Source organism: Bufo gargarizans, chromosome 10 (genome assembly GCF_014858855.1).
Source record: "Bufo gargarizans isolate SCDJY-AF-19 chromosome 10, ASM1485885v1, whole genome shotgun sequence".
NCBI classification, from domain to species: domain Eukaryota; kingdom Metazoa; phylum Chordata; class Amphibia; order Anura; family Bufonidae; genus Bufo; species Bufo gargarizans.
The window spans coordinates 94,902,073-94,918,378 of NC_058089.1; the positions used below are offsets into that span (position 1 = coordinate 94,902,073).

At 49.3% G+C, this 16,306-nt stretch overlaps 1 protein-coding gene across 2 annotated transcripts in view; it reads right to left on the reverse strand.

Moving 5' to 3' along the window:
* RBL2 (RB transcriptional corepressor like 2) overlaps nt 1-16,306 on the reverse strand; it is a 51,006-nt gene that overhangs the window by 18,290 nt on the left and 16,410 nt on the right. For both annotated transcript variants that reach the window (XM_044269484.1, XM_044269485.1), the window contains 5 exons: nt 15,367-15,495; nt 9,510-9,670; nt 8,061-8,125; nt 7,794-7,980; nt 5,083-5,249 (listed from right to left, as the gene is read on the reverse strand). In XM_044269484.1, the coding sequence (XP_044125419.1) occupies nt 5,083-5,249; nt 7,794-7,980; nt 8,061-8,125; nt 9,510-9,670; nt 15,367-15,495 (709 nt within the window). The remainder of the gene's footprint in view (nt 1-5,082; nt 5,250-7,793; nt 7,981-8,060; nt 8,126-9,509; nt 9,671-15,366; nt 15,496-16,306) is intronic.

Sequence of the window (16,306 nt, forward strand, 5' to 3'; positions counted from 1 at the left end):
GAATTTGGAGGCCATGAGGTCCACGTCGGGGCGACCCCAGCGAAGACAAAGGGCTTCGAACACCTCTGGGTGCAGGGACCATTCTCCCGGGTCGATGGTGGACCGGCTGAGGAAATCCGCCGCCCAGTTGTCCACCCCCGGGATGTAAATCGCAGATAAGGCCGGCACGTGCGTCTCCGCCCAGAGGAGAATGAGGGTCACCTCTTGCATCGCTGCAGCGCTGCGAGTGCCTCCCTGATGGTTTATGTATGCCACAGCCGTGGCATTGTCCGATTGGATCCGAACAGGGTGGCCCCTCAGCAGATGGGTCCAGTGTCTGAGGGACAGAAGAATCGCCCTCAGTTCCAGAATATTGATTGGAAGTCTGGACTCCGATAGAGACCAAACGCCCTGGACGGACCGGGGAGGGAAAACCCCCCCCCACCCCCGTAAGCTGGCATCTGTGGTAATCACCAGCCAGTTCAGTGGAAGGAAGGACTTCCCCCTTAGAGGGATATGCAACCACCAGCCGAGGGAAGCCCGAGCCAGGGGAGGCAGAAGAAAGGTCCTGTCCAGACTCCTCGGTGATTTGTCCCAGGCCGACAGAATTGCCCTCTGAAAGGTGCGGGATCGGAATTGTGCGAACGGCACCGCTTCGAAACAGGCAACCATCTTTCCCAACAACCGCATGCCGGATCTGAGGGAAGGGCGGTGATGACGGAGGAGACTGCGAACCGACCCGCGAAGGGCCAGACGCTTGTCCGACGGAAGGCGGACCTCCGCCAACTCTGTATCCAGGAGCATCCCCAGGAAGATCAGCCGTCTGGAGGGGGTAAGGGAAGATTTGGGGTGGTTGATAATCCAACCGAACCGCGTCAGGGTCTCCAGAGTGAGTTCCACACTGCGGGATGTCTGAGAGAAGGAGGGTGCCTTGACCAGGATGTCGTCCAAGTATGGGAGAAGAAAAACACTTCTTGAACGTAGAAGGGCCAAGACAGGGGCCAGGACCTTGGTGAACACTCGAGGAGCCGTCGCCAGACCAAAGGGAAGGGCGACGAATTGGAAGTGATCGTCCCCCACCGCGAAGCGCAGGAAGCGGTGATGACATGGAGCAACCGGAACGTGGAGGTATGCATCCTGAATGTCGATTGAGGCCATGAAATCCCCTCTTTCCAGGGAGGCCACTGCGGACCTGAGAGACTCCATCCGGAATCTCTGCAGTCGGAGAAAACGGTTCAGGCGTTTTAGGTCCAAGATCGGACGCACTGAGCCTTCCTTCTTGGGAACCACAAAGAGGTTAGAGTAGAACCCCCTGAACCTTTCCGTCGGAGGCACGGGGGCGACGACACCCTTGTCCATTAGAGAGTGAATGGCCGCGAAGAAGGCAGCCACTCGTACGGGATCTCGCGGAGGACGGGATCGGAAGAAACGGTCTGGCGGAATGGACGCAAATTCGATTTTGTATCCGCAAGATACAATCTCGAGCGCCCATGCGTCTGAGATGTGGGCCCGCCATACGTTCCTGAATAGGAGAAGGCGGCCCCCCACCCGGGTGGGTGGGGGCGCACCTTCAGGCAGAGGGCTGCTGGCCTGTGGGAGCCCATGCAGGCTGGGACTTGCGCCAGGTAGGTTGCGTCCGAAAAAACGGCTTCTTGCGTCTATCCTGGGCTGGGCCAGAGGAAGAAGAACTGGCCGCGGGTCTAGACCCGGTGGGCTTGCGAAAGGACCGAAAACGGGACGAACCAGGGCGACCACGGGGGGCGCCCATTGGCCTGGACTGGGGGAGGTGAGTACTCTTCCCACCCGTGGCCTCTGATATAAGTTCGTCCAGACGGGTTCCGAACAGGCGGGAACCCGTGAATGGTAGGCCGGCCAAAGAGCGTTTGGAAGCGGCGTCCGCCGCCCAAACCTTCAGCCAGAGTTCCCTCCTGACAGAAACTGCCAGGGCAGAGGAACGGGCAATGAGGGCACCCGCATCAAGGGAGGCCTCACAGACGAATTTTCCGGCCTGAACAATTAGTTGGGCTAAGGAACGGAGGTCCTGAACAGGGACGTCCGACCCTAACTCCCGTTCCAGTTGCAAACCCCATTCAGAGACCGTTTTGCCAACCCAGGCGGAGGCAAAGACCGGTCTAAGGACCGAACCAGAGGCAGTAAATATGGCCTTGGAGAGGGATTCCGTACGACGGTCCTCAACAGACTGGAGGGAAGATCCGTCCTGTACAGGAATAGTAGTGCTTTTGGACAGGCGAGCCACGGGAGGATCAACCTTAGGCGGGGATGTCCACGTGGTCACAGAATCCGCTGGAAAGGGATAACAAATGTCCAGCTTTTTGGGTGTAATAAAGCGGACGTTAGGCCGAGTCCAAGCCTTGGATACCACAGAAGAAAAATCAGCGAGTATGGGAAAAACCTTGGAGGCCTGTTTGGGGCGGAGAAAGGACACGCCGGCCTGTTCAGAGCTGGGGGGGTCATCGTGTAGCTGAAAGGTATCACGGATGCTAGTGACAAGATGCCCCACCGCGGACGCCAATTTGGACGGAAGCTCTGAGTCCATGTCCACGTCCGAATCCGCCAGTTCTCCCTCAGAAAGCGTATCCCTTTGAGAGAATAGACTTGACTGAGCTCGCACGCATGGCGGAGAGAGCGAAGCATCTGGAGAAGATGTGCGCTCAACCCTTGAACGTTTCTGAGTATGCCGGGCCCTGGAAGATTCGCTGCGAGGCAGGGAACCAGTGGGGGCGGCAGAAACGGTAGTCCCAGCGGGTGCGACAGGGATTGTGGCAGCCTGCGGGAGAGGCGGTCTATCCACGAGACGGCCCACTACGTGTGTAAGGCTTTCCACCGCCTGAGACAGAGACCTAGCCCAGTCAGGGGGTTCAGAGGCACCGGGGGGCGCAGCGGGAAGCGGGCCCTGCACCGGGGCCTGACATGCAAGGCAATGCGGCTCAGATTGCCCACGCGGAAAAAGTTCCTTACAGGCGGTACAGGCATGGTACCAGGGTTTGGGGGCACCTGTGGGATCTGACATGCTGAAGTGTGGTTGTACTCTAATATAGAGACCACAAAGGGTTATAGCAGCTATGACCAGGAGGGTTAGGAGAGGGTTAACTGTCCTACCAGTGCCTCAGAAGAACGTCAGGAGATGGCCCAGATCAGCAGCAGCAGAGAAGCAGTGAACAGCAGTGAGCAGCAGAGAGCGCCCACAGAAGCCGAGCGATGTACACAGGAGGTTAGAGTCCCCCACCGTGTCCCAGCTTCCTGTCAGGAGTGAGGAAGCGCGGGAAACCTCAGCAGAAAGCACGGGGAACAAGCTCCGCCCCCTCCAGCGCTTGAAATGTCTCCTGTGAAGGAGAACGTAGCTCCGCCCCCAAAATGACGCGCGCGTAAGCCCCGCCCCCTACCGGGACCGCTAAGCCCCGCCCCCCGTTCTCGGCGGGAAGGGGGAGAGAGAGAAGAGAAAAATGGAGTCAGCCCTGAATGAGGGGGAGGGGGGGGGAGAAAGATAGCAGCGTGGGGGGGAACGGCGTGGGGGTGCTGAGGATGCTGCTGTGCTGCATTGTCCTGCAGATGAGCGCTCAGAATGAGCGACCACGGGTGCCCCCCTTACCCAGAGGGGTAGATGCTGCAGATAGGGACGGGGTATGGGCTGGAATAGCCATCTCACCGTCCGACGTCTTCACCCTCAGTCCTTTCCAGCAGGGTCGCCCCTTCAGCCACTGGCACCGCAGTGGCAGGAAGCTGGAAGAGGGGCTTGGCGTGCGGGCGACCCCCTAGCTGGCGGGATGTAGGGGAGTCATTGCTGCCCAGATCCTCCTATTGCTTCTGTGGGGGAGGCAGCAGTGCAGATAAGTTGGCACTGGCGCAGCTCAACCCCGGGAGAGCAGAGAGGTCTAATGCGTCTCTGGTATCCCTAGGAAAAAATAAAATAACAAAATTAGAAGAAAAAGTAAAAATAACAAGGAGAAAACAGCCCTGCAGTAGCAGGGAGTGTCTTGCCTCCTTGGACACTAAGCTAAAACTGGTAGCCTCTATCTCCAGGCTGAGGGTATAGCTGATGGAGGAGGGGCTTAACAGTTTTACTTAGTGTCACGCCTCCTAGGGAGCTGAGCTATACCCAAGGTCTGTGTCCCCCAAGGAAAATGGGCGAGAAATAAAGCTGAATGAACAAATAACCCAGCCAGTTTATGAGCCAACCTGGATATAGAGTGATGCAGAAGGGCAGCGAGGACGGGAGTGGTGAGGAGACCCCTACCACAAGGCTTGGCTGTGTCAGTTGACATGGACTATGACCACAGGCCTCCTTGAAGAAATGAGCTCTCAAGGCATACATAAATTTGGGAATATCTGGAGCCGGTTTGCAAATTTCTATATACATTGCATGTGTTTTTTTGCTATATTTTTTTAAAACACAGCATGCTCTAAGTATGGGGATTTTCTCCAAAGGCTTCTAGGAGGTTGTCCTATTTTAGCATGCAAATTTAAACAGGAATTTTAGCATGTATTTTACCTGTTAAATTAAATGGGTTTTCCAGGAGTTTGATATTAATGGCGTAATCCTAATCTGATCGTTGGGGGTCCGACTCTCGGCATCATCGCCGATCAGCTGTTTGAATAGGCCGGTGAGCTCTGCAGCCTCCTCACAGCATACTAAGCACAGTGCCGTGCAATGTATAGTGGCTGTGCTTGGTATTGCAGCCCAGACCCATTCACTTGAATGGAGCTGAGCTTTAAATAGGCCATGTGACCAATGAATGTGATGTGATTGGCCTGGGAAGAGACCGCGGTGCTCTGCCTCTTCAAGCCGTTGATCGGCAGCGGTGCTGGGTATTGGATCCTCACAATCAGATATTGATGACCTATCCTGAGGATAGGCCGTCTACACTAAACTCCTGGAAAACCCCTTTAATGGGTGAAATCTGCAGAAAAATCCATTACAGATTTTTATGCTGTTAACGAGGTTAGATAAACTCCATTCACTTGGAATTCGTGCACATTTTCAGGACCGTGGAAGAGGAATATGTAGGCAGGGCACATCTAAAGACACAGTAGTAGATACAAGGCCATTTCCGGGTCACCCGAACATGAATAATAGGGCCTAACCTTAGCGTTTCCTGCAGTTTCTCGCTGGGGGCAGCTTTGTGACCGGACAGAATGACAAACAGTCGACTGACGCTGTATGTAGCGCTGGAGACAGGAGTCTGGTGTGAAGAGCTCTCCTTCATGTACGGCAGACTGGTGAGAGGAGTGGATATCCGTAACGACTTCATCTGCAGGGATGTAAGACAGGAATGATCCCCACCATACTCAATATGCCGGCATGTTATACTATACAACGAACACCGTCAACAGAGCAAATCAAGAAATAAAAAGGGCATCTGTCAGCAGATTTGTCCCTGACAAATGACACCGGCCGACCTGTTACATGTGCGCTTGGCAGCTGAAGGCATCTGTGTTGGTCCCATGTTCATATGTGCCCGCATTGCTGAGAGACATGATGTTTTATTATATGCAAATGAGCCTCTAGGAGCAATGAGGGCGTTGCTGTTACACCTAGAAGCTCTGCTCCCTCTGCACTTTAAATGACAGGGCCAGAAGTGATGATGTTTTCTCTGCCTGGCCCTGTCAATCAAAGTGCAGAGGGCGCAGCAGTTGCAGAGAGAGCAGAGCCTCTAGGTGTAATGGCAACGCCCTCGTTGCTCATAGAGGCTCATTTGCATATAATTAAACATCATTTTTCTCAGCAATGCGGGCACATAGGAACATGGGACCAACACAGATGCCTTCAGCTGCCAAGCGCACATGTAACAGGTCAGCCAGTGTCATAGGTACAAATCTGCTGACAGATGACCTTTAACGGGGTTGTGCCAAGTTTTGACATTATCCCCTGTCCGAACGCTGGGACCCTCACTGATCCCGAGAACGGGGGTCCTGTTCCCATCCTGATGGAGCGGCAGGTTGACCATGCTTCCTGCCACTCCATTCATTCTCTATGGGACTGGCAAAAATAACCTAGTACAACACTGAGCCAGTTCTAGCGGTCCCATAGAGAATGAATGGAGAGGCAGGGCACATCCTCGACCTGAAGCTTCATCAGATCAGTAGAACAGGAACCCCGTTCTCAGGATCGGTGGAGGTCCCAGCGGTTGTACCGCCACTAATCCGTTAGCTATCCTATGGGTAGGGGATAACTTCAGAACTGGGCACAACCTAATATTTTATTCAGAATTTATCCCAGCACAAAACTGCAGCCTAATATATAATCCCTGAAGAAATAATAAGCTATTCTGTACAGTCTCCCCACTGATTTGTAAGGGAGCAAATGATATTTCAGTTGTTTTTCAGACCCAAGTGCCAGACTATCAACATGTCTGAATTCTTGGAGGCTGATCACGGTCCTCTGGCCTCCCTTAGCAGTCACCTCTCCTGACGTGCCCATTTTAGTAACTGCCTGCATTTTCCCATTTCACAACAGCTCTGGATCATGTCTTTATGATGTGCGGTTCCTCTATTATCCCGATGAAAAGTTTATGAATGAATTGCCAGCAGTCTGCAATAAAGGTCCAGCTGGGTGTTACCAGTTTGGGGGGGGGGGGGTGTCCCTGTGCAGTCTGACACTATCCAATCAGTGCTGCCAGTGTCAGACTGTGCATGGACCCCCCCCCCCCCCCCCAACTGGTAGAAATAATAGAGGAATGGCACAATGTAGAGATGTAAGAAATGGTGGCCCACAATTGTTATTACACGCGGAATGCAAGTAGTGACTACAACAGAAATGTCAGGAGAGGGGACGGGTCCTCTGTAATAGAATCGGTTTAACACACCTGATTAAGGTTTTCAGTTTCCCTTACAGGATAAGAGCTCATGCACACGACCGTATGCCCTCCGAGATAGGGCCATATGTCCCGGAGCGGCATACATCGTGCGCACAGTATCATAGGTTACTATGATGCTGTGCGCATCGGGCCGCCCGTGGGGCTATTGTCCCGCACTCATATGATATTATGAGTATACTAACCTATGATACTGTGCGCTCCCGTGCGCACGATGTATGCCGCTTACGGACCGTATATCTCGGAGGGCATACGGTCGTGTGCATGAGCCCTAATGCAGCACACACTAGTGTTCACGCTGCCGACAAAGGAGGAGACAGGAGAATCAATTCTAACGAATCGATTAATCTCATCAACGGGACTTCTTCCCTTGTGGGGGGCTGTCCCTGCAAATGAAGAAGTGCCCACCTGCCACTAGACATTTAGTCCAGCCCTGACAATTTTCGGAGTGCGCCGCTGCTCTGATTGGCAGAGCAAGGACACAGCTTCTCCATCGGCGCTGTGACTGTGCAGGCGCCAGCCCCTCACGGGTGAAGATTCTTTAGAATTAATTTGCTCCTCTCTAGAAGGAGCGCATCTGCAGAATGAGACACCTACACGGTCTACCCAAGTCTAGCAGACAGACCCTGCACTCACTTTTCCCTCCCCCCATGGAGAGGATAACCTCCTTTATGTCACGTTCAGATGTCCTCTACCTGTAAGTGTGGAAGAGCATCCTGCAGAACACTTCCTGGACAGCATCATTGTGGACGTATGACCAAAAGATTGACGCTACTAAGCCTATGATTTAGACAGTGGAAACTCAGACTAGACAGTCTACAGATGCGCCAAATTTTACAATGCCTGCTGCTGGCACATCATTAGCCTGTCTAGTTTGAGTTCATACCACCCGTCAGTCAGCTTACTTTGGACCTGAATTGTGCCCCAAAAATCACAATGGGTGTGCCTTCTGAAGGGCCTAGTAGATGCTTCTATACCTACCCTGTCAAAGTGCTGCTGTAAATGGTAGGACACTTGGGCCCTCTCCGCGGACGCCTCGGTTCCCGACTCGGGATTCAGACAACGGCCTACACTTCCAATCTCCTCCTCCGCATCCTCCAGGAAGACTCGCTCGTCCAAGTGACCGACAGAGAGAACAAACACCTCATAGGCCTTCGTGATGGCTTTCCTGCAGAAGATTACACGAGGAGCACAGTGACTCTCTGCCTTCTGCCCTGAACACAACACATACGAAGAAATGAAACTTACAAGCTGTCTGCAAAATTTCCTGGCTCCAAAAATCCTGTAAGGGAGTCCGATTTTCCTTTCAGTACCTGCGGGATCAAAAATCAGCTTTTATATTGTCCTTAGTTCTCCGCATACTTCACTTACTACACCAACAGTAACATCAAGGGAAAGGGGAACTGCCTACATTTACTACTATGTATTTCTCTATGAGAGTTTCCTTTCAGGGTCCATTCACACGTCCGTATAATGGGTCCGCATCCGTTCCGCAAATTGCGGAACGGGTGCGGACCTACTTATTCTCTATGGGGCAGGAATGGATGCGGAGAGCACAGTATGTGCTCTCCGCATCTGCATTTCTAGAGCGCTCCCCCGACCTTCCGGACGGCGGCTCCGTAAAAAAAAAAAAAAACACATGTCCTATTCTTGTCCGCAATTGTGGACAAGAATAGGCAGTTCTATGGGGGGGTGCCAGCCTGGTGTATTGTGGATCCGCAATACACTATGGATGTGTGAATGGAGCCTTATAGTACCGCATATGGTGCAGATCATGCAGGAGAGCATGTAACCAACCTCTGACAGCAGTGACTGGATGGACATGGGTGTATGGACGAGACAGTATTTCAGGAATGGGCTCTGCGGTGGGCACTGTACCCGCTATGGCAATGGGGCTAGTATTTCTGGCACTATAATGGGGAACATCCGCGTTTGATCATCACATACCGACTCCTTCATTTCTGGGTAGCCACAAAAAAACCCCCAAAACATCCATATACCCTATAAGCAAATTAGAGAACATGTCCTATTCCAGTCCACACTGCGGACCAGAACAGCCATTTTTATTGGTGGGAGAGAGAAAAATGTGGAATGCACAAGGAAGATGTCCGTATTTTTGCGGAACAAAATACGTGTCGTGTGCATGAGGCCTCCCCCAAATAAAAAGGAGCCTCACATAAATGCATGAGCATCTTAGATGCAAACACTAAGTGGTCTACGCTGGAGACGTACAGAGCTTAAAGGGGCTGTCCAAGATAATCAGAGATGTTACCAATGCCTCCAAAATCTGGCAATTATGTTACTACATGTTCACCTTTCTCCGACACTATTCTCTGGTCCTTCTCCCACTGCTTGTTTACAGACTGCAGGTATAGGGTACGTGACCGCTGCAGCCAATCACTGCCCTCAGCAGTTTTCATGCGCCGTATACCTGGATATTCCCACTGCAGTCTGTAAACAAGCAGCGGGAGAAAGACCCAACCGACGGCTCCGAGAACAGCACCGGAGAGAGTGGGGAGTCTGTTGTCATTTTTTCCCCCCAGCGTTCGAGGCCATTGTTAAAATTTCTAATTCTTTTAGACAGCCCCTCTAAATTTACATCAAGTAGGTTCGACTGAAGAACCTCTTAATTCTGCAGTCAAATGACAAGTCGAATCCCAATAGACATAAGGGGTATTAGAAAACGTCAGCATCTACCTTTTTATCAAACAGCTTATGTATATATGGCTTCCAAAAATGTTCCTTAATGCCTTTGACTTCTAGAAGTAAACCCTGGTGGAGGCAGCAGAGGGTTTCGATGATGCAGGGAGGCTCGGATGGAGGTTTGAAGTCTTTACTGCAGAAATCTTCGGGAAGGCCTGCGGGGAGTAGAGGCAGATGGTTATTGGAAGGTGATGACGACAGAAAGATAACTGCACGCCCTGCACAGCCCTGGAGAGCAGCACAATGTTTATACTGCCGACAGGAGAGCAGCGCAACGTTTATACTGCCGACAGGAGAGCAGCGCAACGTTTATACTGCCGACAGGAGAGCAGCGCAACGTTTATACTGCCGACAGGAGAGCAGCGCAACGTTTATACTGCCGACAGGAGAGCAGCGCAACGTTTATACTGCCGACAGGAGAGCAGCGCAACGTTTATACTGCTGATGGTTTCCTAGATGTAGATCAGTCCTGCCGATAACGAGGTCAATCCCATCATGTCTTCCACTGTCTGTGGCTGTTATTTTCTATGCGATTGATTTATAATTGGTTCACAAGAAAGATCTGAAAGCCAATCCTTTATAATCCATCAGTGGACATGAATGCTCGGCTGTTCTCGGAGCACAGAAGTGAATAGAGCATGCTGGGAGTTTCACAACAGCTGGAGTGCTAGTACTGAATAAATGGAGAATGGGAACAAGAATGGCCTCAAGGTTCCCCAATACCGCCCTGGTTCCATCAGTGCGCGTTTAAAGTTTTTTTTTTCAGAAGCAGAATTAGGGTTGCATCAGGTATTGAAATTTCGATACCCAATCGATACTTTTGTGCCAGTATTGATTCAGTACCGGGATTTGCGTTATTGCGATACTAGGCTGTGCAGCAGCGCAGCCTAGTATCTCCTCTTTTAAGAGAATATGGCATGTGCCGCGCGCTATGTTCTCTCCGGCCAGACAGTAAAGAAGGATGGAGGTAGGGAGTCGCTCCCTCCTATGACGCGGCCGCCACTAAAACCAGCAAAAACAGCGGGCTCTGAAGCTGCCCGCACCACTGCCACCAATTAATGTGCGGCTAAATAAAGCAGGAGGAAAGACGGGGGAGGGAATAAACTGCTGCGCCGTCTGAGCTAGTGTGCCCGGCGAACAGCGGCAGCAGCGTCCTCCTCCTCCTGAGTGTCCTGTCCTGTGCTCCTCAGCGTCAGCCTGGGCCCCAGAGTCAGTGTGCACTGACGAGCCAGCATAGCAGGTACCCCACCCCCACACAGTGCAAGAGTAATTAGCCTGCCTCAAAATAAAGGCAGGCAAAAAAAAAAATAAACATGTATCAGGCAGCCAGTAAGATTGGGGTTAATGTGACTCATTAACCCAAATCTTGCCACTGCCATGTTTTAAACATGATGGGGGTCACTTATTTTTAATGTCAGGCTGGGTACATGCTTTTGGACTGGACCCCATGTGCCTCACATTAATAGTACGTGACCCCCAAAGTACCATCTCACATAATGGGCAACATGGGGTTAATGTGAGTTACAGAATTCAGGCCACTTATGAGGCACATGGACTGGAAGTCAAAATGCATAAGACCGCGTCAATAGCAAGTGACTGTTCATGTAGCTCATGCATTTAACCCCATGTTGCCCATTATGCAAGGAGATGGATACTTGATAGGGTTATTATGAGGCACATGGGGGTTTTATCACTAGGAACGGTTGGACCTGTGCCTCACATTAACCCCATCATGTATCACTTTGGCAGCTTCCGATCTTAGCCATGGCATCCAGGACGGTTACCATGGCAGCCAGGACGCTACTGAAGCCCTGGCTGCCATGGTAACCTCCCTGCTGTTGTGTGTACTATGCACAGGACAGCAGGGAGAGTGTGAAGTCCTTTTCACCCTGATAGAGATCTATTAGGGTGAATAGGACAAGGGATTAAAAGATCCCAGGTTCTAGCCCCTAAGGGGGGAAATAGTTATTAAATAAAAAGTAAAAAATAAAATAAAAAAATATATAATAATAATATATATATATATATATATATATATATATATATATATATATATATATAAAAATTAAAACAAAACACCAAAATATTGAAAATTTTAATCACCCCCTTTCCCAATTTTACATATAAAATATATATACAAAAAAATAAACATATCTGGTATCGCTACACCCGAAAAAGTCTAAACTATTAAAAAATATCTCCTATACGGTGAACGCCGTAACAGAAAAAAAAAAGAAAAAAAAAAGAAAAAATGGTCAATTCGACATTTTTTAGCCACCTTGTCTCCCCCAAAAATAGGATAGGACTGTTCTACTATGGCCTGGACGTTCCATAAAATGTGGAATGCACACGGCTTTTTTGGTGGGTTTTTTTTCCGCGTGGTACTGAATGGTATCGGACATCACAATACTTTTTCATGGTATCGGAAGCGAATCAAGATTTTGGTATCGTGACAACCCTAAGCAAAATATTGACAACCTATCATCAGGATAGGTCACCAATATCTGATCAGTAGGGACTCACTCCCATCGCCCCTGCTGATCAGCCGTTTGAAGAGGCGGTGACGTAGTGGCCTCCTTGTAACATACCAAGCACGTGACCATTTCACCACTAAACACGACGTCACTGACCTAGAAGGAGGAGCGCGCTTAACAGTGGCGAACTTAAACGTGGAACACAGAAACACGTAGAAATCACAAAGTCAAAGATGGGCGTTACCTCTGTAATAGTAGTACATACCACCACCAGCTCAAATTACTTCCCCAAAAGCATCACATACCACTGTGCAGCACCAAATATCTCCCCAACAGTGCTAAATGAATACCGCAGTGCAGCATCAAATATCTCCCTGGCAGCGCCAGATACCACAGTGCAGCACAAAGTATATCTCCCCGGCAGCGCCAGATACCACAGTGCACCACAAAATGTCTCCCCGGCAGCGCCAGATGCCACAGTGCAGCACAAAGTATATCTCCCCGGCAGCGCCAGATACCACAGTGCAGCACAAAATGTCTCTCCGGCAGCGCCAGATGCCACAGTGCAGCAATTAATACCTCCCCAAAAACCTGAGAGGCAGCGTCCAGAGAGACGCCACATGGCAGATGAACTTACCTCTGAGTGAAGGACCTGTGCGTTCATAGACATTTGACCATGAGGTCACTGCAGCCCACCGACTGACGCTGCCCTGATAAGCGCCAGCCCTGCACTGCTGCCACACAGGTTCTGACCCTGTGACATAACTGTATGTCAAGGTGGGCACCCTGATGGACAATTGTGCCAAAGTGCAGGAAGGGGTTAATGCACAGTGAGAATGCCGTTATATTCACCAATTTGGTTATGCAGATATAGATGTAGGGTGCATTTATTATTATTTTTTTTAATATAAGAATCAGACCCTGAAAAAAGGGAACTCAACAGTGTGCTGCAGAAGTAAGGGCGCCAACGCTACTATAGGGGACACGCTAGGTAATGTTCCTTCCTGCACCGGTTCCTTTAAGACGTATTTCTTTCAGCTGAAATTCTGGCAGATTTATTACAATTTTCTGAGCACTAGAACTTATCATTTCCTCCCAGATATTTACCCTCGTCTACGACCTCCCTCCTGCACAGTCCTCTTATCAGGGACTTCCGTCCTCTTCTAGAGAAGTCAGTCAATTCTAAACTTTCCTCTTACCATACTTTACATCAATGGAACGGTTACACACAGTCATGTACGTAATTTGGTTATGAATACCATACGCCCCAACGAGACATGATCTCAGAGGTCACCCTTCAAAGCTGCCATATTTCACGGGTGGCAGATTTCCGATTGAAAAAGTGCAAAAGTTTTGTCGCAACTTGCACCCAAACAATGGGGTACATACCTCGCATGATCCATCTTACGTACGTTTAGACACTGTTTCGGCCACAAATTTGGAACCTTTTTTGGGGGAGTAAACCAAGCCAACAAACAGGTGGTGTGAAACACTAGAAAGTCTAAAGAGTTGCGGCAGATCTATCATCCACCACTGTGATTAATCTGGTGCAGTTTAAAGTGTCAGGAAAACTTTTGATATGTCATAGCGACCCCCGCCGATCGCTAGAACGAGGAGAGAGAAGTGCTCACATAGCGCTCTCTCTCCTCAGTACAAAAGATGGAAGCTTGATGGACCCTATAGTCCGAGTCCTTCTTGCTTCCTCTCCCGCAGCGAGCAGAGAAAGCGCTCTATGTCAGCACTTCTCTCTCCTCATTCTAACCATCAGTGGGGGTCTCAGCACTCATACCCCCATCAATCAAAACTTTTAACATGTCACTATGACATATCAAACTTTCCAAAGTACAGTGCCACTTTAAAGGGAACCTGTCACCGGGATTTTGTGTATAGAGCTGAGGACATGGGTTGCTAGATGGCCGCTAGCACATCCACAATACCCAGTCCCTATAGCTCTGTGTGCTTTTATTGTGTAAAAAAAAAGGATTTGATACATATGCAATTAACCTGAGATGAGTCCTGTCCCTGACTCGTCTCACGTACAGGACTCATCTCAGGTTAATTGCATATGTATCAAATTGGTTTTTTTACACAATAAAAGCACACAGAGCTATGGGGACTGGGTATTGTGGATGTGCTAGCGGCCATCTAGCAGCCCATGTCCTCAGCTCTATACACAAAATCCCAATGACAGGTTCCCTTTAAGAGTGCCTGGTCCTAGGTTTCCACTGCCAGCCTGCGGTACAAAGGTAAGAAGATGGCAGAGTAAAGGTTACCTGATCACGGTGGCGCAGGATGCAGTTTTGGTGTTTTTTTTTCCCCCGTCTAAACAAAAGCCGCAGTGAAATGCTCGGAAAATATCACACTCCACAGACAAGGAAAAAGTGCTTTGCTGACTAAATGGAAAATGTTAGGGTAATTGATTGCATATGTGTACGGGTTCTCAAACCAAGTCAGTGCAAGCGGCTCTACCTGGTATTCACTGGTCAGAAAAGGGGGTCCTCAGCTAGAGGACGAAGGGGACAATGCCATATTATTATAGTCTGTAACACTGATCTTATAGGGTTAAATCTGGTGACAGAAACCCTTTAAAGCTAGCTGACATTAGCGATGTGCTAAGGTCAGCTAAACCTAACTAGCCTATTCCTACTTTTATCTATGCCGCCGGCAGCTTCCTCACCGCGCCTGCGTCGAATACTGAAAATATATATATATATACACACACACACACACACAAAGGTAAATAAAAAAACATTAAAATCATTGGCACCGCCACATCCCAAAATGCTGATCTATTAAAATATAAATAAATGCATTTATCCTGTGTGGTGAACGGCCAGTTCGCAGTTTTTTCGTTGTTTCACCTCACAAAAATTATTGAATAAAGCGATCAAAAAGTCATCCGCACTCCAAAATGATATCAATAAAATCTATGCCCTCCGTAAAGTACAGTAACTATAAAAAAAAAAGTAAAAGGGAGTCAGAATAAGGTCATGCAAAGAAAAAAAATCTTATTTTTTTAACTAGTAAAACTCAAGAGTGTGGTACTGCTGTGATCGTACTGACCCGCAGAATGAAGGTAACAGGTCAGTTTTACCGCTTAGGAAATGATGTAAAAACAAAACCCATAATACTATGGCAGAATTGCACACCGTCCCCCCCTCCCCCAATTCTACCCCATTCGGAATTTTCTTTACGGCTTCCCGCTATATCGTATGCAATATAAAATGGTATTAGAAAGTACAACTTGTCATGCAAATAACAAACCCTCATAGGGAAAAATAAAAAAGTTATGGCTCTGGCAGAGAGTGAAAAACCAAAATGATAAAATTGCCCGATCCTTAAGGGGTTAAGGATTCGTTCCTTTACAGACTTCTAACCTTGGAAGTTGGGGTTCAGGAGCTCCCGACGATTAGGACACAGCAAGGCATTCCCATAAACCAGGTCCAAGGCACAGAGCAGAAGATGGTACGAATTCACCAGATCGTCGCTTATCATTGGAAAGTTTCCTACAAAGAAGGAGAAGAAGAACGGGTCTCAAAATCATGATACAACAAAGTAATATGAAGCAGCAGCCGCCCGCTGCGTTTTGTAGCCATTCCCACACGGGCGGCCTCTACAGATGGCACTGGGTATGAAGTGCGGTCATGAAAACTTTCAACCTCCGACATGATGATTAGAGATGAGCGAATTTCTTAGAAATTTGATTCGGCTGATTTGCCAAATTTCGCAAACAAAATTCGCTTCTTGACAAATAACTTAGTCACAAAGCGCATTTTTTGTAAGTAGTGGGTGCAATGACAGGGAGCTGCGATAGCGCCGCCCCCCGTCATTGTACCCCTCAGATGCCGCGTTCATACATGATCGCGGCATCTGAGTGCAATTTCACACTGTTTTAAAACAATAAAAAAACAATGACACCAAACTTACCGCCTCTATTTGCTCGAGACGGGCCGGCAGCCGCCATCTTGCTTGAAGATCTCGGCCGAAATCCTGTGCGGTGTGCGATTACACCGGCCGGCGTGATGATGTAATCTCACGCCGCACTGGATTTTGGCCGAGATCTTCAAGCAAGATGGAGGCTGGCGGCCTGTTGCGAGCAAATGGAGACGGTAAGTTTGAATTTTTTTGTTTTTTTAGACAATTTCAGGTTAAATCGACACGAAGCACGAGGAAATTCGGCTTCTAGGCAAATTGAATTTATCCTCAAAATTCGGATCGAATTCGTGGGATTGGATTCGCTCATCTCTAATGAGGATGTCCAGGAGCCCAGTGTCCAATGGTGATGTGCCTGGCATTGCGCACAACGGTTTTGGTGCA